Source organism: Mytilus galloprovincialis, chromosome 2, assembly GCF_965363235.1.
Source record: "Mytilus galloprovincialis chromosome 2, xbMytGall1.hap1.1, whole genome shotgun sequence".
Classification (NCBI taxonomy): Eukaryota; Metazoa; Mollusca; class Bivalvia; order Mytilida; family Mytilidae; genus Mytilus; species Mytilus galloprovincialis.
Window position 1 is genome coordinate 87,635,506 of NC_134839.1, and position 22,805 is coordinate 87,658,310.

At 32.1% G+C, this 22,805-nt stretch overlaps 1 protein-coding gene across 2 annotated transcripts in view; it reads left to right on the forward strand.

Annotated features, from left to right (window-relative positions):
- LOC143064739 (sterol regulatory element-binding protein cleavage-activating protein-like) overlaps positions 1-22,805 on the forward strand; it is a 41,003-nt gene that overhangs the window by 6,202 nt on the left and 11,996 nt on the right. The window contains exons 4-20 of one of the 2 annotated variants that reach the window (XM_076237800.1): positions 4,332-4,492; positions 5,198-5,338; positions 8,200-8,276; positions 8,520-8,634; positions 9,134-9,315; positions 10,122-10,248; positions 10,748-10,860; positions 13,188-13,282; positions 13,960-14,058; positions 14,311-14,574; positions 16,636-16,907; positions 17,762-18,194; positions 18,440-18,555; positions 18,780-19,207; positions 20,313-20,449; positions 21,002-21,087; positions 21,420-21,526. In XM_076237800.1, the coding sequence (XP_076093915.1) occupies positions 4,332-4,492; positions 5,198-5,338; positions 8,200-8,276; positions 8,520-8,634; positions 9,134-9,315; positions 10,122-10,248; positions 10,748-10,860; positions 13,188-13,282; positions 13,960-14,058; positions 14,311-14,574; positions 16,636-16,907; positions 17,762-18,194; positions 18,440-18,555; positions 18,780-19,207; positions 20,313-20,449; positions 21,002-21,087; positions 21,420-21,526 (2,953 nt within the window). The remainder of the gene's footprint in view (positions 1-4,331; positions 4,493-5,197; positions 5,339-8,199; positions 8,277-8,519; positions 8,635-9,133; positions 9,316-10,121; positions 10,249-10,747; positions 10,861-13,187; positions 13,283-13,959; positions 14,059-14,310; positions 14,575-16,635; positions 16,908-17,761; positions 18,195-18,439; positions 18,556-18,779; positions 19,208-20,312; positions 20,450-21,001; positions 21,088-21,419; positions 21,527-22,805) is intronic. The other variant, XM_076237801.1, reaches the window with a different exon arrangement.

Below are 22,805 nucleotides of genomic sequence, written 5' to 3' on the forward strand. Positions count from 1 at the left end.
TTGTTCAACATTGTCAAAAGGACTATTTTCTAACATTCTTAATACTATGTGCAAATCCCATTCAGGTAATAGTTTTGCAACTGGAGGTCTTGTATTGAAAACACCTTTAATCAATCTAATTATTTTAGGATGTTGTCCAATTTGGAAATTATCTATAGGGGGTAATACCGTGGACAACATTGAGCGATATCCTGCAATCGTTCTGTATTGCAAACCACTATCAAATAAATATGATAAAAAATCAGCTATTTGACTTAAAGATATTTTATAGGGATCAATTTTCCTTGTACTACACCAGCTATTGAACCTTTTAAATTTTGAGCAGTAATCTTTTTGAGTCCCTTTCCGCCATGAGGCGGAGAGTAACTCTCTAACCCCTTTAGAAAAGCCTTCTGTTGTAAACCGTTCGTTGATAGAAGCCATGCAGTCAGCTTGAAAACTTGTGGATTGGGATGATAAATCCAAGTTTTCGGTTGACATAACAATTCTGGAATTACTGGTATCCTGATGGGAACTGCTATCAATAATTGAAGCAGCTCTGGGTACCATTGTTTCCGTGGCCATTGGGGAGCTATCAACAAAATCTGACACTGGTACTGCCTCATATATTGCAAGACTTTTGGGATCAGACAGAATGGGGGATAAGCATAGACGTACATTCTCTCCCATGAAATTGTCAAAGCATCCAGAGCTAAAGCTTTCTGATGTGGGATCCATGAACAAAAAATTTCTGTCTGACGATTGTCTATTGAGGCAAATAAATCTATGAGAGGAGTTCCCCAAATTTGAAATAGATTTTGAACCACAAGTTTGTTCAGAGACCATTCTGTATGTTGAATTTTGGTTCGACTGAGTTGGTCTGCTAAAATGTTCAATTTTCCCGTTATATGAGTAGCCTTCAATCGAATGTTTTGAATTGCAAGATTCCATAAATCCCATGTTTGGTAGCAAAGAGTGGGCGATTTCGTCCCCCCTTGTTTGTTTATATATTGGACCACTGTGGTATTGTCCGATCTTATCAGAACATATTGACCTTTCAACTGATTTAGGAAGTGTTTCAGCTTTAAAAATACTGCTTCCAATTCTAGGGAATTTATATGTTTCTTGCTCTGCATTTCTGACCATTCCCCTTGAAAAATTTGATTGTTCATAAAACCCCCATACCCGGTTTTGGAAGCATCTGTCGTTATGGTGACAGAAGTCTGAGCCAGTTGGAAATATTGGCAACTCAGCGTGTTTGCTGAATTTTTCCACCAACTGAGATGTGATTTCAGATGTGGTGTAACTGGGATCTTTATGGACAGATCCTGACAACTTGGTCTCCAAAATGAGAGGAGATGTAGTTGAATAGGTCTTATGAACAAGCGTGCATTCGGAATTAACTCTATGCAAGATGCCATTATGCCTAGTAATTGTAGGAAGTGAAATGCTGACACTGCATTCCCTGGTGAAAGAATTAATATTGCCATATTCAGTTTGTCTATTCTTTCCTGAGTTGGGCAAACAAGTCCCTTGTCCAAATGAAACTACCCCCCTAGGTATATCAAGTTTTGAGTTGGTACTAGACTTGATTTTTCTCTGTTGATAAGAAAACCTAGTGAAATTAGGAGATCGAGACATTTCTTCCGATCTTGATATAATTGATCCTTGCTTTGATTGACTACTAACCAGTCGTCTAGATAGACTGCTAGTCTCACTTTTTGAGTTCTCAGAAAAGCCGCTACTACCGAAACCATTTTTGTAAAGACTCTCGGAGCAGAAGGGTCCGAAACATAGAACTTTCCACTGATAACACTGGTTCTGAACAGAAAATCTGAGAAATTTGCGATGTTTCTGAAATATTGGGATGTGTAAATAAGCATCGCTTAGATCTAGAGAAATGGCCCAGTCTCCTATTTTTACTAAATTTAATACTTTTGTGAGAGTGTCCATTTTGAAATGTATTTCTTTGAGATACCTGTTGAGGGGTCTGAGATTTATTACTGGCCTCATTGTCCCATTCTTTTTGGGGACTAGAAAAAATGTACTGTAGAAACCTGTTGCTGCATCTTGCTGGCGAACAGGTTCTATAGCGTCTTTTTCTATAAGAGTATTTATTTCTTGGATTAAAATATCCGAGTCTTTTAAAGACACAGAGGTTTTCCGTATGCCTGTCCAAAATGGCATTTCTAGAAACTCTAGTTTGTAACCCTCTGTTATTACTGACAAGACCCATTGATCGTCTGTTATTTTTTCCCAATTGTCCCGAAAAAATCTTAGACGACCCCCAACTGGTATCTCGGCCTGATTCTGATAAATTAATACCTTCAACTCTGAGTCAGCTACTGTTTTTCTTTGGGATCCGAAAAGAATTCCAGTTGCCACCTGCTTTCTTTTCTTTATCTTTTTTCCCAAAGTCATCAGCCTTATTGTCTTTCTGGAACTTCCTAGGAGCAGATCTCACAGAAGATTTATTATAATTAAAACCTGAGCGTTTATCAGCTGAATTAGCATGGTTATAATTAACATGAGTAGAACTATTATTAGAACTATATCTAGGAGCTTTATTTTGCCAATCTTGACGCACCTGAGTTGATTCAAACTTTCTCTTATTATTGTTTTTATACTCTGGTAACATCATCTAGTTGCTCACGTTGTTCTTTACGTTTCTCAAGTTTGTCTTCCAAACCTTTACCAAATACACCCTCATTCGAAAGAGGTAAATACAACACTTTAGCCTGTATATCTTTCAAGTTATTTAAACCAGACTCAGTAGCTGCAGCTTTCCTGCGTATCATATGGTTAAACGCCCCTGTGCGTCCTATCTGATCAAGAGACTTTGTCGAAATTGCAAACAAGTCCTTCACCATTTGACAAGTTTCATCACTTACATTTTCATTTTCAACCCTCTCTAATAAGGTTCCTAATGTTTGTTGCATATACAACACTGATATAATACCCATACGTGAAGCCACCTGCCCTTGATAGGCTAGATTTTCTATCTGTTTTAAAGGTTGAGTAACCAATTGCTTGTGTTTGTCCCATGACTTAACACTATTTGTACCATGAACAGTTCTTATCATTGGTTTTAATAAATCATCCAAACCGGGTACTTGCAAAAAGCTTTTAGATTTATCATTAACCGGAAAACAACTACGGTATTCATCTTTAAACTTTAAAGCAGTAAGTTTCTCTGGATTTTTAGTTCTCAAGGAACGTTCTAGAATTCTAACCTGCGCTTCATCAATGATCAAGCCACCTGAATTATCAGAAGATTCTGAAGGAATATCTTCCTTGAAAAGCTTAGACAATAAATTTAAATTGTCTACAGTTTTATTGTTATTATTATCAATGTTACTTGTTTGTCTCTGATTTGACTGACTTTCAACATTGTTATTAGTAGTGGTAGGCAGCTGGCGGTAGGTTGAGTTTGTAGATATTGGCTAAATCTTTCAACATTTCTAGATTTATTGCCAGCCTGAGAATAAACACTAACAGGACTACCAAGGCCACGAGAATATTCATCCTCTGATGAACATAGACCAAGTAAATCAGCCTTTTCACGACTGTCTATATGAAGAGAAATTTCTGACCTATTGTCAAAATCAACATTTCTAATAATTCTAGGACTTCCCAAGTCCTCATCAAGATTTCCATTCAAAGAAATTAACGGTCTACGCTCCCCTGTACTTGGGACGTTATCCGAACTTTGTTCTCTCTGCGTGGCTAAACAACCAGATTGAGAAACCTCTGCAACAGTCGAACTACCTGTAGTAGCACATGACTTGTTCAAAACTGCAAATAACATATCTATTTTCTTATCAAACCTGTCTTCCATACTGGTTAACTTATTCTCAAGTTCAGCCGTCTTTGACACGCTTTTCTTTTTCTTTGAAGAAGAGTCTTTTGTTGTCCTCGCCATTTTTTTCACGAGAAAATCATCCGTTGGCGTTTCACCTGCACTATCTGAATCTAAATTTTCAGCATTTGCGTCAGCAAGTGAGTGTCTATACTCTTCAACCATCGTCCAATATGACTGGACGATAATATCAAACTTACATAAATAAAAATTTCAACGACGAGACTATACTAGAAAGTCTCAAAGTGAGAACGTCTTATTTTGTTGCCGCCGAAAGATAAACTGAGGAGGCCTTCACCCGGATGATCAATGTTAGATAGATGTTTGAAATCATCCAGGTGTTGCGAGTTATGAGAACGTTGTAAGGGAGATAATCCTTATGTATATTCCTTGACTGGTAAGTAAAAATATATATGATATAAAATCATACAAGTCACTCTGACTACAATTAGCAGTGGAATAAAAAATTTAAAATCATTTTATATTTGTTCAGTTTAAAGGTGAACCCCTAGGATATATCCAGCAGATTGTAGTCAAGGTGGCAGTTTCACCATGGAAACCAGATACAATGACACCTAGTGATGCTTACAGATCACCACTAAGTAAAGTGTTCCAGCTCATAGATAAAATCAATCATTTTCAGTACAATGATGGGTAAGGTTTTATAATCAGTAATTTTTTAGTAGTTGTATAGTATTTTATTATTAGTATTTTTTTAGTACAATGTAGTTGTATAGTATTTTATTATTAGTATTTTTTTAGTACAATGTAGTTGTATAGTATTTTATTATTAGTATTTTTTAGTACAATGTAGTTGTATAGTATTTTATTATTAGTATTTTTTTTAGTACAATTTAGTTGTATAGTATTTTATTATTAGTATTTGTTTAGTACAATGAAGTTGTATAGTATTTTATTATTAGTATTTTTGGTGTAGTTGCATAGTTTTAATATCTTGAACTTTACTCTTATCATCCTTTGTAAAAATAAACCCCCTCTGTGATTTCTTGATAGCATGCTCCTTTTGGTGCAGAAAGTTTGGGATTTCCCCAATTTGAAAAAGACTTGAAAATTGGTGTTTCCTGGTTCTGTACTATGTATGCAGCATTTAATAGTAAGAGCAAAGTGATCAGAACATGTCTTCCTGGGGACTTACCTTATATCCCTATATTAACTAATATGTTAAAAATGTTCAGTTGGTCTAGTAGCAATCAGGGTTCTTTTACATATTACATTAAAGTGTTCTCCACCTTATATGCATGTAATAACATTTTTATTTCTGTATTTATAATAGAACTTTCTTGGAAACAGAACTAATGTAACTGTAAGAACTGTAGATAACTCATTTATATTTTTCAGTAGTGGAGAAGATTATTCCATATCAGATATTTGTTTCCGTGTATCAGAGGCTACATCAGCTAAATACATCAAGGACCTACTGCCAGAATATTCCTGTATGATTTTATCTCCAGCTAATCTGTGGCAGACCAATCCTCAGAAGTAAGTTAATATAAGATCAAAACACTTTTCATTTAATTTTTACTGATTCATATAAAATTCCATATTGAAGTAAAGCATATAACTGACTTTTTAGCTCACCTGTCCCGAAGGGACAAGTGAGCTTATGCCATCACTTCGCGTCCGTGTCGTCTGTCGTCTGTCGTCGTAAACTATTTCAAGAATCTTCTCCTCTGAAACTACTGGGCCAAATACTTTCAAACTTTAACTGAATGTTCCTTAGGGTATCTAATTTATAAATTGTATCCGAAGTTTTGATCTATCAACAAACATGGTCGCCATTGCTAAAAATAGAACATAGGGGTCAAATGCAGTTTTTGGCTTATAACTCAAAAACCAAAGCATTTAGAGCAAATCTGACATGGGGTAATATTGTTTATCAGGTCAAGATCTATCTGCCCTGAAATTTTCAGATGAATCAGACAACCCGTTGTTGGGTTGCTGCCCCTGAATTGGTAATTTTAAGGAAATTTTGCTGTTTTTGGTTATCTTGAATATTATTATAGATAGAGATAAACTGTAAACAGGAATAATGTTCAGCAAAGTAAGATTTACAAATAAGTCAACATGACGGAAATGGTCAGTTGACCCCTTTAGGAGTTATTGCCCTTTATAGTCAATTTTTAACCATTTTTCGTAAATCTTAGTAATCTTTTACAAAAATCTTCTCCTCTGAAACTACTGGGCCAAATACTTCCAAACTTTATTTGAATGTTCCTTACGGTATCTAGTTTGTAAATTGTATCCGAAGTTATGATCTATCAACAAACATGGTCGCCATTGCTAAAAATAGAACATAGGGGTCAAATGCAGTTTTTGGCTTATAACTCAAAAACCAAAGCATTTAGAGCAAATCTGACATGGGGTAATATTGTTTATCAGGTCAAGATCTATCTGCCCTGAAATTTTCACATGAATCAGACAACCTGTTGTTGGGTTGCTGCCCCTGAATTGGTAATTTTAAGGAAATTTTGCTGTTTTTGGTTATTATCTTGAATATTATTATAGATAGAGATATACTGTAAACAGGAATAATGTTCAGCAAAGTAAGATTTACAAATAAGTCAACATGACGGAAATGGTCAGTTGACCCCTTTAGGAGTTATTACCCTTTATAGTCAATTTTTAACCATTTTTCGTAAATCTTAGTAATCTTTTACAAAAATCTTCTCCTCTGAAACTACTGGGCCAAATACTTCCAAACTTTAACTGAATGTTCCTTAGGGTATCTAGTTTGTAAATTGTATCCGAAGTTATGATCTATCAACAAACATGGTCGCCATTGCTAAAAATAGAACATAGGGGTCAAATGCAGTTTTTGGCTTATAACTCAAAAACCAAAGCATTTAGAGCAAATCTGACGTTGGGTAATATTGTTTATCAGGTCAATTTCTATCTGCCCTGAAATTTTCAGATGAATCAGACAACCTGTTGTTGGGTTGCTGCCCCTGAATTGATAATTTTAAGGAAATTTTGCTGTTTTTGTTTATTATCTTGAATATAATTATAGATAGAAATAAACTGTAAACAGCAATAATGTTCAGCAAAGTAAGATCTTCAATTAAGTCAATTTGACCAAAATTGTCAATTGACCCCTTAAGGAGTTATTGCCCTTTAAAGACTTTTTTCACAATTTGTTCATCATGTTGACTTACTTTAAAAAATCTTCTCCTTTGAAACTGCTGTATCAATTTCAGCCAAACTTAGGCTAAATGAGTTTCAGAGTATCTAGTATAAATTTTATATTTTATTTCCTTGTATGTCAAGAAACATAGCTCCTATGGCTAAAATAGAACATAGGAGAAAATGATTATTTTTTTTGGCTTTTGAAGAAAATAGGACGATCCAAAAAACATTTAAATAAATTGAAAAGCCAAAATAATCATTGATGAGAGATTTAACCAAAAGAATTAAGGTGAGCGATTCAGGCTCTTGAGAGCCTCTTGTTTTCTCTCTCTGACTATCTGTTCATCTGAAACCAAATTTTAACATTATATACCTTAATATTAAAATGATAAGGAGATAATGGCAATGTGACAAATATCTAGCAATGTCCAAATGACATGGATGTAAGCAACTATAGTATAGGTCAGCTTGGGCTTCAACAATGAGCAAAACCCATACTTTACAGTCAGCTTTGAAAGGCCACACACGACAAAATGTGAAACACAACATTATTTCCTATTATTTTTTATGATTTAATTTGGGGTCCCTAAAATGATCATATCATAAATTTATTTTTCTAATTATTACTATGACTGTTTAAATGTTATCACTTTAACATGAAAAATCAGTAAAATGAATGGTTATCAACTGATTTATACTGGACTTCCGTAAATTATTTATAGTTTTTTTTTTATGAGAATAATGCAATTGGGTATAAAGATTAGCAATAACAAAAACTGGTATTCTAATATCTGATACATACATCTGTATGTAGCTTTCCTGAAATCACAATATTTAATCTCAAATTTTGGATGGACATTTAAAAAAAACTTTAGCAAAAAGAACAAAAAAAGCCAGCAACAATGAGAGTTGATGATATAAAATTATCTGTTACTTTATCATAACCTTCAAGGTAAAAACTGTAAATTCAGAAATTATTGCGTGCATTTATTATTGCAATTTTGTTATTTAAGACTAAAATGCGATTACAATTTTTGCAAAATTGAGGAAAAAATCCTGTTTAATTCAAATAAAAAATATCAAAATGCAAGTTTAAATTAATGCCATTGTAACACTGTCACATTTTTCGCAATAATAAAAACGTCTCAATAATTTGTAAATTTACAGTAGATATTATTGTTTTAATTATATTTGTCTTAAATATTTTTTGATTTCAGATTCAGAGATGATGAAGTTTTGAGGACTATATTTAAGAGGCACGGTCAAGCTTTAGAGACTCCTCCTTATCCAAAAGGTAAATTAAATCAGTTATGTTCAGGTGAAAATAAAGAACAGAAGATTCAAATTTTATCAAAATTTATCATTCAATTCCTGCTACATCTCCAAAAATATCAAAATTCTTTGAAAGCATCCTAGACACATAATACATACCATATTAATGTAGCCAAATGTTGTCTTTTTATGGGGGAAATAAAATTCTTGTGATGGTGAACAAACCTGGGTTTAATATTTATGGGAATATTTCTTTCTGTTTCAGACATACTGTTTGGATTACCATGGACAAACACAGGAATCTCCAGATATTTTATCAGGAACAAACAAAGGACAATATCTTATGCTGTCACCTTAGTCCTAAAGAAATATGATCATAAGTATGTAACTCTGGTTATTACGTAACAAGTTGTATTTCTTATTTTTCAAGAAAAGTTCATTCATCATGCATATCTGTCACTCCTAAAAAGCAAACAACAATCAATAAATAGTGTTTGAGCATTAAATAATAAAAATACAAGTTGGATAAGGTTGAATTAAATTCTTACTTGTTGCACCTATACCTACCTGTTATTATCAAACACAATAGTCTATGGAAGTTATAGTGGCATAGGATAACTTAGAAAATTGCTGTCAGAATTGTAAATGAAGTTAAAATCTTTTGTTTATTTCTGATTTGGTTATAGCTTCATTCAATTGTAGTCAATGCATTAAGGATTGATATGATTCAGTTAAAATATGATTGTAACTATGAAATATATTAGTTAATTGAGGGGCGTAAAGGGAGGGGGGGAGGTATCTGCATGGAAGAACGTGAAATAAAATATATTATACTTATGCATAAAATACCTTAATTATTATAAATTACTTCTTTTACAGATTTTTAGATGCTTTAAAGAAGAAATTAATAGAATGGTACCCAGAGACTGTAAACAATGTAAATCTGACAGAACCAGTCAACATTGTACATGTACACTACCAAGAAATCAAGTTCATGTCGGAGTATACATACCTGGTTGTCACCTACATTGTATTGTTCTTGTACTTGTATTTTTCTGTCAGTAAGTTATTAATTTGTTTCATTTATCACTGTAAATAAATAAAAGAAGATGTGATATGAGTGCCAACGAGATCAACATCATAATTTGTAAAAGTAAACCATTAAGTCCATTATAGGTCAAAGTACAGTCTTCAACACGGAGCCTTGGCTCACACTAGTAAGCTATTAAATAACTCTTGTAAAACCATTCAAATGGGAAAATCAAATTAATGAATAAGGATATGAAATACATCATAAAAACTACTGATAGTTTAAGAGCAGTCCATCTATGGCGACGTAAAAGACATATCAGGCTTTCACTGATTGCTCATAGCACGCAATAGACTTAAAACATCCGTATGAAATAAATAGATGACACTTCCTGCTATTTGATAATAAGGATTGAGTGTGATACTTAATGTTCTACACTACTGAAATCTGAATATAGTGTCATTCAACGTATATATTAATCTGTTAACCAATGAAATTAATTTATTCTAAAGGGTTTATGTTGTAACCCCTGACTTATAATTAATTTGTTCCAAACACTTTTTAATGATTGTTTATATATCATTATGTGTTATAAGAAGAAAGAAAGTTAATATGATAAAGTCATGCTAAACCAATTAATTGTTATTATCAGAAGTCTTTGTCAGCCCCCTATATCAAATATTTTACACATTTGCAACATTGGTGGAATAAAAGAATTATCAATTTGTCTGAAGTATGAGTAAACATTAAAAGATTGGAAGAACTTTCTTTGAAAAATATGTAAAACAGGGTCTGTAAAATAATTAGATGAATAATATATACTGTTTTGTGTTCCAGGTAAAATAGATATGGTGAAATCAAAAGGAGGATTAGCTTTTAGTGCAGTATTTACTGTGGTAGCTTCTCTTCTTATGTCTGTCAGTATCTGTACTATGTTTGGATTGACACCTACTCTAAATGGAGGGTTGGTATTTAACAAGTTTGAATAACAAATGGAAAAATTGCTGAAATAAAAGTTTCTGTTCTCTAACTTTATTTTGCCTCAACAAAATGTTAGGAAAATTATGCACAATGCTAAGAACCACAAAACACAGATCAAGTTCCAATTTTGGTGGCGTCACTTTCACAGTCCTAGAGTTATGTCCCTTTACAAATGGAAAAATTGCTGAATTTTTTGTTTCCTTTCTGTAACATCAGTTTACCTCAACTAAATGTTAGGAAACTTAAAACAATGCTTATTACCAAAAAACTCAGATTAAGTTCAAATTTGGGTAGTGTCAGTTTTACAGTTCTTGAGTAATGTTCCTTTATAATATTATATACAAGGGTAGGCATTATCTGTGTCCCATAGACACATTCCCCATTTATTTTTTGTATAAACTAATCTTGCATATGAAATGTTATTTGTAGAGAAGTGTTTAAGTCAGATTACATGAAAAGATGTGTTTACTTTTTACTTTCAGGGAGATATTTCCTTACCTTGTGGTACTTATTGGTGTTGAGAACATACTGGTGATTACAAAATCTGTTGTATCAACCCCTGTAGATTTAGAGGTCAAATACAGGATAGCTCAAGGTCAGTATTGAAACATTAAATACTTTATATTCTCAAGTATTCTAAGGAAAACAAATGTTATACAGATATAACTCTGACTAAATTAAACTTGAATTCATTAGACAAAATAAATGCTATAAAGCTGATTTTTAAATGCAGTAAAATAAAAGAAAGAGTATTTCTCTGTCTCAGCAAGGGTATTTACTGACATACAGCTAGGCAACCATATTTCTTAATCTTTGGGAATCTATTCTAATTTTGAAAGGTCATTCTTCTGTATAAACCTTTATCATATACTGTAAATTCAGAAATTATTGCGATGTTTTTATTATTGTAAAAAATTTCGAAGGTTATCATCGAAATAATTTAAACTCTCATTTTGAAATTCTATATATATCAAAGAAGAAATGCCTTTACAAGGAGCAGGATAAATGCTGTTGGAGATCATATGATGCATACCACAACTTAAAACAGTGCATTCTTGACAGCAGAATAAAACATGTTATTCACTGGTATATTGTACCTCAAATTAAAAGTAGAAAGAAAATATTTTTTTTTAACAATTTCCAGAATACGTGTTTCAAAGAGGGCAATTTCATGATTAATGGAAGAAGATACTCTATCTGTGACACAGGCACTTGTCTCAGAACTTTTTACCTATATACTTTAATGTTATATTAAGGTAAATAGGAAATTTATTATTCTGAAACAAGTGTTGTGAACTATGATTTCAGAGTAATTTGTCTTATCGCACTAAAAAACTTATTGATTATGAGGGTAGATTTGACCTTGCACACCTATGACATTCTTGCACGGTCAGACTAATTAAAATGTAACAAAAATATATTTATAAGATAATAAAATAATTCTTTATGTTGATATATATTAATTTTAAACATTTCAAAACAAATAAATGAAATTATAGATGTACATAAATGTCTTTAATAAACCAATGAGAAATACCAATATTTAAGTACATTTACAGATTTTGTAATGATTTTACATAGATGCCAACCATTACGATTTTTCCGTAGTTTTTCCGATTTTGCGATAAAAACTACGCTATTACGGTCAAAGTCGAATAGTTACGGATTCCCAATCATCGACGTTCAATTTTGTAAAACGCGGATTTTTATCATTACTTTTCCGTCCTGGTCCAGTATTTAGGAAACGCCAATGTAATGCTTCCGGTTTCTCGGGAGTTATCGACCTATTGTTGGGTAACTAACTGACTTCCGAAGAGGCAAACTTGCATTTTATTAAGTAGCTTTCCCCCTTTCTCTACTTCTCCTTGACAAAACAAAAATGTTTGAGTCGAGAACATCTGAACAATCAATGAATGGAATACATACTACAGACAACATGTTAAATGACAAATTTTAGTGTACATCACTTTGCAACCACTCGTCAGTAATTTTTATTGGTAAATGCACATTTATGAATGATTACTGAAAACTTTTCAAAAATACGGAAAATTTGATAGTTTGTTACTGATTGTGTCAAAAGGGGGTTGGCATCTATGATTTTAAATTCATTGAAAAACAATCTGTAAAAGATATGTAAAAGATGAAATTATAACCCTGTTCAAAGTAGACAATCAACACATTGATTTTTTGAAATTGAACATAGTTCAAAGGATTATAACTCTTGCATACAAATGACACATCAATCGAATTAATTGACTGTGTAACCACTAGTTGTTAATCTATCAAGACGACTAATGAATGCTATTCCACAGTAAAGAATATTTGTTTGAAATTTTTTTTAAACTTTTTCAGAAAAATGCTTGAATTTATTGACTTTCATAGCTCATAATTAACGTGTGTGTTTACACATTGATATACTATGGTTGTTTAACATTATAAACCTTTAACAGTAAGACACTTTACACCTCACGTGATTGCATTAACTTACCCAAATAGATATTTATTTTAAAGCCTAAACATTTCGACATATTGTTTACATTTTATAAATTTAAGAATTCTAATTGTATCACAAATTCCGGTTAAGATTTGACTAAATACCAATATCCTGTTATCGTCAGGTAAATATGCTACATATACTTATCAAAGCAATCTAATGGCAAACTGTTCATTCTGTTCATTGATGCTTGCATACAACTATAAAGTACAGAGTGTAATCTTATAACAAATAATTACTCTTATACTTGTAAACACATAGTATTTTGTTATATTAATTTTTCCTTATTTTCCAATGAGTTTTGCACATTAAATACATGTTATATTTTAATTTTATTCACCAGGTACCAGTAAGGAAGGTTGGTACATAACCAAGAACTTGGCAACAGAACTGATTAATACATGTTATCTTTTAATTTTATTCACCAGGTATAAGTAAGGAAGGTTGGTACATCACCAAGAACTTGGCAACAGAATTGATGATTGTAGTTGGAGGTTTTGTTACTTTTGTTCCACAGATTCAGGTAATGGTAAACTACTTTGTAGTACATAAGTAATTTTCTCAATTTTTTTTTCTTTTATCAAGATTGAAAATGTGCCTTTTTTTTCCCTCATGCTTCAAACTCTTAATAAATTGAAATTTACAAACAAAATCTAGAATAGCAAGAAAGGAACATGAAAGAAAAGTTGTTTTTCAAAGCTTTTTAACAATACACACAACTTTGATAAAGAAATGTAATTTAGTGAATTTGAAAATGCATTACACTTTTAAAATGTCACCCCAAAAAAGGCTATCAGTCAAAGTCAAAGAATTGTTGGAAAATGCTAGCTTGCTTAATCTGCAAGTTCAAATATGACTCATTCATCTTTCTGTGATACTCTAATGGAGTTTTATATTCTCAAATTCATTCTTATTCCTTTATCTTTTTGGTTGAAAATCTGTATCAGCAATTATGGAAATGTTGAGGAATCTTAAATTGTCATCCATTTTTAACCAGATTTCTGAGGGAGAATATCCATTATTAATTTGTTGATAAACAACAAAAAGTGTCCATGTAATTTCCTTAAAAACACTCTGACAAAATCTTTTCAAATTTAGATATGTTGTTTCCTGTGACTGAATGAAGTTCAATAATAATTTATAGTAATTTACAGACTGACAATTTTTTAAAATTGATCTCTTTTTAATGATTTATTGCAGGAGTTTGCTGTATTTGCATTGGTTGGTTTACTGACTGATTTCTTCCTACAAGTTGTGTTCTTTGTCACAGTATTATCTGTTGATATCAGGAGAATGGAAGTAAGAGATTGATATTTCTAATGTTTTCCATTATTCCATAATGCTAAATTGGCATCACTACTTTAATTCAGTATTTTTCCTTAATATTGGATATGTTTAACTTCACTGAGATGGCCAGATACCTCAATTAAATGAGAGGAGAGTATTTAATGTGACATGAACACTTTAGCTATACCTAAAATACTTACTAAATTCTGATAAAAAAATTATATTTATTAACACTAAATGTTGATTTAATATTTTCATACATAGCTATCAGATTTACACAAGAGAACAATAAGAAGAAGTACATCAGATTCTGTTCTCAGAAAGAAAGAAAAGATGGAACCATTAGTCCGATGTCCTGTAATGACGTTATTGGGTACGACTGAGACAGATTCTAAATCTCCAGCAGTACCCTCACAACCAGTGAAGAAAGATGGGTTCTTATCTAATCCACAGGCTCTTCAATCTTCCAGGAGACTCAGATTGATAGATTTTATAGGCAGAACTAGAGCTTTACAGAAGTGTATGATGGTAAGATTAAAAGACTAATGCTAAAAACAATTTTTTTGATATAAACAAATGCTATATTGTAAATTCAGAAATCATTGCGATGTTTTTATTATTGCGAAAATATGACAGGGTTCAAGGGTCCGGAAACGGTCATATATGCCAGACATGACCGATTCGGAAACTCAAAAGTCCTAAATCATTTATTGGGATTTAGGTCAAATTTTATTATTCAACAGAAATAATTTCGGTCATTTCGTTGAGATTGAGTTTCAAATCGCCATTTTAAACATATATTTTTGTTTTGTTATCGATTTTATGTAATTAAACTGCCACTCCAGTAAAGTGTTATAATCCTGAGGGCCCTCCTAATAACTATATTAATGCCTCGGGGAGCTATTGGCTAATGATAGCTAATCTCTATACCTGTGTTTTTAGTTCACACCTGGCTATTAATCACAAGCTCCGAACTAATATTATAAAGAAGTTAAAATTCTATACCAACTGTCTTCATTATTTAATTACTTTTCAGCTAAGACAATTGTCAATAATGATTTAAAATTAAATTAAAACTTGATTTAATTTAAGTAGAAAAAAGATTTTTTTCACTACTAACACACGTGCTTTGTTTACTATGATACGCATGCCTGAAATTCTCTTCCACAGATTTGACATAAAATCGTAAATTTAAATTGATTTCTTGCTAAATAAAGCAAGTGCAACTATTTTCATTAATATTCTTACACTATTAAAGGTAAAATATTAAAAAAACGATGTTTTCCTGTGAATTTGATAAACAAAACTAATCCCGGAAATAAGTCCGGAATTGTTCGTTTTAGTATTGTCGCATTACATCCGGTTTGAATTTCGACTTCCGAATCGAAAGAAACGTAAGCGATGACTGAGAAAATTACGATTTTGAGTCATTAAAATCATTTTATTCTTAAACTGTTGCCTTCCCTTAATTGCTTTTGATCGATTTTAGGAAAATGGTAGGATAAATCATGAAGTAAACGCTATGCAACAGTGAAACAAGTTCGTTGATGCTACGAGTATGAGCATACTCATGCAGTAATGAGATTTTGACAATCTGTTTTTGAAAAGGGGCACCAACTTTTATGTTATATGAAAATGACCGAAATTAGGTGAAAAAATTTCGGGATCCTTGACAGGGTTATATACACAATAATAAAAACATGAATTTAGATTTTTTTTACATGAACTAAAAACCCTTCTTTGACCTATAATAAATTACTTTTATAAATTGTGACTTGGATGAAAAGTTGTCTCATTTGCCCTCATACCACATCTTCTTATCATTTATAAACAGGTGTTTTTTCTCAATATCGCAAAATTTGAATTGCATTTTAGTCTTAAATGACAAAATCACATTAATAAATGCACGAAATAATTTCTTAATTTAAATTATTAAAAATTCTTGAAAGAATTCTTGTTATCACTGATTCAATATTTTTACCGTTTATTTAAATGAACATGATAGACATGATATAGTACCTCATAGAAAGTCTTAATTGAGTGGATTTGTAAAGGGTTAGTCACCATGAAAATTCTAAACTTATTTTTACAGAAAGTATTTTTTTACTGTATTAAATTGAGACTGATTTGAATTGTTGTGTTATTGTGTCACTATGTCACATATATGTACACAACATATACACTTTTATCAGACAGCATATTTTAAAAGTGACTGATATAGATGATAAGTTGTTGTCATTCAGTCATAATTTTCTTTAAGTTTTTCTGCCAATGTTGATATTGCAAGTTTCATTCTACATTATATATGAAAAAAGTGTCCATCCTAAAAAATCACAGCCAAGCTTTCTAATAATACCCTTGCTGTTTAGAATGATGTAGCAGGTAGTGATCCAGGTTCCAACCCCATGAAACATTGACATAAAAAAATGAAATAAATTACAATTAAGAAAGGTCAGGGGTCCCCCCTTCCAATTTGAACGCAAATATCAAACATGTATTTATATTTTACTGAGAAAAATATAAGAGGAAAGAATTGATTTTAACCCAGGATATTGGACTATTTATAAAATATGTATATTATTTTGACAGGTTTGTACAGTAATCTGGATAGGATTGATTGTCTATAAATCAGGGCTGGTAGAACATTTAACTAATTCTACAATAGCCATTAATTATTCTATCAACCAAGCAAAACAAGATGGTGGCAAGGAGGAGTATTATGGGATGTCGTTTCCATGGGGATTCCTAGAGTCAGAAGAGATATCACCAGTTAATCATACAGAAGCAGAATTGTGGAAGGACTTGAATCATAAACATTGGCTGACTATGTTTGGTTATTACAATATAAGCCTTTATGGCAGGTAATTACTAAGTTAGATAGAAATGAGTTGTCTACTATAAACATGTCGCAAAGTTCAACTTTCATGCAAGAAAGCTCCACACAAAGAATGGTTACTCAGAAATTAACTCAAATGAATTGGAAATTTAGTATGTAAAAAATTTCCAAAACGATGTGGAATATCTCAATGCTACTTCAACACTACAGTCTTAACCTTTAGCTCACCTTGGTATAATTGATTGATTGTTTCTTGCTTAACCTCTAGTGGCAATTATTTCATGCATATTCTGGGCAAAGGGTCATGTGAGCTATTGCAATCACTTGGCATCTCTTATAAACTTCTGTATGACATTTTTTATGAAACCACTGAGCCAATTTAGTTTTCAAGTTCTTTCTGTTTGTCTGCTAAGCAATAAAGGTGGCTCCTGTGGTGAAATAAGAACATTGGATCAAAATAGATTTGTTGGTTACCTATCTGAAAAATTAAATACCTTAAACTTATCAACATGTCAATGGTAAATTTAATTTGATCATTTTACATCGGTCAAATGGAAATTGATACAAGCATGCTATTCTTTTAGATATTTTTGCACATTCATAAATGATCACCTTTCTGTTTCCGAATACTAAAATATTCTTCAATACATAGAATGGACATATGGAATTTTTGTTACAGTTTTTGGAGGGACTACAAATGAGATCTTCCTGCAATATATATATGATCAGGATTCAAGGGATCATGTTATTCTGTAGGAAGCCTGTTGATGGCTTATCATCTCCCTGTTCTGTTGACACATTACTTGTATATTCAGAAACTACTAATCAAAGCCCAATGACATGAGTTTCAACATTTATACTCTTGTTATTATATTCCAGATACATCAGCATTATTCCATCAATCCATATATCTATGCTCATTAATCCACAAGAAGCCATACAGTTCAGACAGTCATTAGATGGTACACCAGAACAACAGAGTGCTAGAGGAGATTTTTCAGCAAGTAATGACATGGCAGAAGACGTCACAGTAGAAGGTGGAGACTTTCCACCACATTATATGTATGATTCAGAACATTTCAAACAGTTTTATCCAAAGTCACGAAGAGAGTATGTGATTACTTTGTGCTTTGGAATTCTCACTGTTATTTGCATTTCATATTTTGTTGTAGCACTATATAATTGTATTTGTCCACGAAACTATGCTAAATGGCGACAAAAGTGGAGCCGTAATGGGAGAAAAAGCCGTCATAGTGGATACATAAGACAGGTTAAAGCATCTGTACCAAAGATTCTTAAAGGACATGCTCAGGTAAATATTGAATCTCTTGTCGTACAGAAAATATAACAAAATATAAATTGTGATAAGCTGTTCCACACTGTTTAGAATCAATTTTAATTAGTAAGATGATAAGATCTGAGTTCAATTTTTGATGGTATAGATTAAAAGAAAGTCCTATCAACAATTCTAAAGTTGATGAATATTTAACTAGAGTTGATTTTATTTTTTCAGTTCATTTTCGTAACTTTATTAAAGTGTTTATTTTATGTCCATAGGAGATAGAATGCCTAGCTACAGATGGCCATTTCATTGTTAGTACTTGTCTGGGAGGAGAGTTACGTGTATGGGATTCCGTAACTGGAGAATGTGTCACTGTTATACTCAGGAAAAGGTAATTTAAATTGGATATATATGACATATGACAGCAAATTACTCATACAAATAAAAATAGCTGTTTTCGAATATTTCATCGAAGATGATCTTGTATTAAAATATGTAACAGTCATATAAATAAGTAAGACTGTTACATAATTTTGATACTTTTATTTTTAAGTTAAAAGTATACAACATTTAGTTATTATATAAACCAAGGTATATTTGACGCATGTTTTTTAGTGTAACACCACCGATGAAACGTAAACCATGTGTTGGACGTAACATTGAAGACAGTGATGCAGATCTGTATGCGGAGTACCATGGTGATGTAGGATCAGTATTTCCTGAGGATTTAAATACTGTTGGTCCAAGACAGAGAAGTTCCAGCAAACGTCAAAGTACTGAACCTCACAAGAAACTATTTACAAATCAGCCTGATTTATCAGGTTCAGTCAACACAAACTTTTCATCACTGTCAAATGATGACCACTTGTCTCTGACGCCATCTCCTCAACCAAAAAATGCAGGGTTTGATTTTAGAGGACAATTCAATAGTATTTATACCAACCACCAACGATTCTTAGAAGAAAATGGTGAGAGTGGTAACCCTAGTGATGGAGCTCAGACAAGCCAAAATGATGAATGGCGGTCAAGGAGCTGGAGTGCTGGTAAGTCTATGTAGACATTATCAATTATTTGTGCTTCCACCATACTTTTTGACAGCATGAATGTATGACAACAACATTCTCTTAAAAAGTAAAACTTGAATATATATAGTTTAACCCTTTCAACACTATACACGGCGTATGCCACGATGGCATACGCCGTCCGTCACTGCTATTCGCGGCATATGCCGCGATGACAACGGATTTTTCATAAGGACTCTTAAACCATTCGGTTTTCATTCGGGTCCTCTCTAACTTTTCCTTGTATGAATCCAGGATATGCAAGGTCTCATTTGCGCTTGAAATCCCGGCAATTTTTATTGTAAAATCATGCAGAAGAAGGAAAATAAAAACAAATATTTTGACAAATGCAAATGGCGGAAATCGGAAACGAAGCTGTAAATATGGAAATATTTCAGCATTTCTATGGCGAAACTGACGATGAGGATTAGTTAAAAGGTTTCTTTTTATCTCAATGTGTTTATAACATTCAACCCGTGTGGGAAATATGATTTGATCGATCATTACGAGATGAGAAAAAGGGGGGAAAAAGGAGGTTGACTGAAAATTTTTAGGACAGCGCCACTGATTTGTGCCACGATTACATAATACGTGTATGGTGCAATATGCTACAGAATCGAGCAATTGGTGTCTTCTTTATTATATGGCAGATAAAACAACAAAATAGATGAAGACTGAAAGTAGTTTTTATTCAAAATTCAACACAAATGTAATAAATTACACCTTTTACCTGTTAATTACCTGAAAATGCAGGTAACCTGATAAAAATTTTACTGAAATAACTATCTTACATTACAGTTCATACTCTCCTGAGCATTTTTCATGCAATAACTTTCTCTTTATCTCTTATAATAAAAAAGATACAACAGTCTGAAAAGGAATGTACTGTTCTAATGAATGAACACAAAAAAATGCAGTAGCAGCAGCCATTTTTCTATTTTTTTTGTGTAGCGTTGAAAGGGTTAAGACTAAAGTCCTTAGAGTATTTTTATGATTGTTTCAAGTTAATTTCAATTTGACCTAAATGGTAGAGCATACCTAGATTATAAATTAAATGTCTAAGCAATAGCCATTGTTTGTTAAACAGGTGACCATCCAGCAACACTGCAGCATGATGCTTCCCTGTTTGATACTGGTTTCCAAGACAATCAAGCTCCTCCCATCTGGTGTCTGTCATTCTCAGATGGTCTTGTAGCAGCTGGCTGTGGCAATGGTAGAATTGAGGTGATTTTTTTTTAATTTTGTTTTCTATAAACAGATATTTTGTCTTGATTAGTTTTAAAAGATTTGAGCTGCCAGTACTGTTTCTGTTGTAAGAAATGATGTGAAATTGTAAATACTTACTATCCCAGTAAAACAAATCAAACAGTTTCTTTATTAAAAAAAAAATATATGTAACAAACTTACGTTAATGGTATTACAATAAACAATGCACTGCAACTCAAATAGGAATTGTCATAAAATAAACCATAAGGTGTTTTGAAGAATCATTCATTGTATGAATACGGTTTCAATCTACAGATGCAAATTATGTTGTGTACAGATAATTATAATACTAGAACTAGTAGAAAAGATCAGATGATATTACAAAGGATGAAATAAAAGTTTGAACAGAGACACCCATTTTGATATTGACCCATCTGAATTGTCAGAACAAGAGTTTTCTCTTACATGTTTAATGTAGGAATAAACCCAAAACAATAGCAAGTGTCAGCTCTTAGAAGTTTTAGATAATGATTAAGAAAATAAAATAATTAAACTGACACTGTATTTTAGCTGTGGGATGGAGCATCTGGAACCCTTAAGAATATGTTTGGAGACAGTAGAGTAGGTGTGACATCTGTTTGTCTGGTTGGTAATAGGTCAGTATGTCTAAACCTTAGTGGAAAATGATATTATTAGTTTCTGTATTAAAATGCAAACTTTCTATATTAGACAAGGGGACAAATGCAGTGTAACATGACTCATTATAAAAACATCAGATCATCTATAAAATTGAATTATTATTGATAAATGAACTTGATGCTAAACGAAATTGAAACACTTGTGTATTCATTCGCAGTGACTTTGATAATTAACAGTAGTATTGTCTTTTATTGGTTATTACAGTAAAACTAAAGTTGATCATACAATCTTATACTGCCATTCTATATATCTATTACATGTTTACTAAATATACAAATATAAATTTCAGGGTAGTTGCTGCCAGGTTAAATGGAACAATAGATTTTATAGACTTAGAGACATTCCATAATTCTGCTTTCACTTCTACATCTACACCTAATACAACTTTTACCAAAGGTATATATATTACTAGAATTATTACTACATTGATAAAGACAATAAAAACATCCTTTTTTGCAAAAATTAGAAAGGAAAAAAAATCATGGAAATTGATAATACTAACTTGACTGGATTTACACATTTTGTATTAGTAGATGAAGTCAGATTTGAAATATAAAAATTGAAAATTTTTTGGTCGTATATAGGTATCAAGTTGGCGTCATCGGCGTCGCCCGAATACTTTTGGTTTTCGTACTATAACTTTAGTTTAAGTAAATAGAAATCTATGAAATTTAAACACAAGGTTTATGACCACAAAAGAAAGGTTGGGATTGATTTTGGGAGTTTTGGTTCCAACTGTTTAGGAATTAGGGGCCAAAGAAGGGCCCAAATAAGCATTATTCTTGGTTTTCGCACAATAACTTTAGTATAAGTAAACAGAAATCAATGAAATTTAAACACAAGGTTTATGAACACAAAAGGAAGGTTGGGATTGATTTTGGGAGTTGAAAACCCAACAGTTTAGGAATTAGGGGCCAAAAAGGGGCCCAAATAAACATTTTTCTTGGTTTTCGCACCATAACTTTAGTATAAGTAAATAGAATTCTATGAAATTTAAACACAAGGTTTATGACCATAAAAGGAAGGTTGGGATTGATTTTGGGAGTTTTGGTCCCAACAGTTTAGGAATAAGGGGCCCAAAGGGTCCAAAATTAAACTTAGTTTGATTTCATCAAAAATTGAATAATTGGGGTTCTTTGATATGCTGAATCTAACTGTATATATAGATTCTTAATTTTTGGTTCTGTTTTCAAATTGGTCTACATTAAGGTCCAAAGGGTACAAAATTAACCTTAGTTTGATTTTAACAAAAATTGAATCCTTGGGGTTCTTTGATATGCTGAATCTAAAAATGTACTTAGATTTTTGATTATTGGCCCAGTTTTCAAGTTGGTCCAAATCGGGGTCCAAAATTAAACTTTGTTTGATTTCATCAAAAATTGAATAATTGGGGTTCTTTGATATGCCAAATCTAACTGTGTATGTAGATTCTTAATTTTTGGTCCCGTTTTCAAATTGGTCTATATTAAAGTCCAAAGGTTCCAAAATTAAACTTAAGTTTGATTTTAACAAAAAATGAATTCTAGGGCTTCTTTGATATGCTGAATCTAAACATGTACTTAGATTTTTGATTATGGGCCCAGTTTTCAAGTTGGTCCAAATCAGGATCCAAAATTATTATATTAAGTATTGTGCAATAGCAAGAAATTTTCAATTGCACAGTATTCAGCAATAG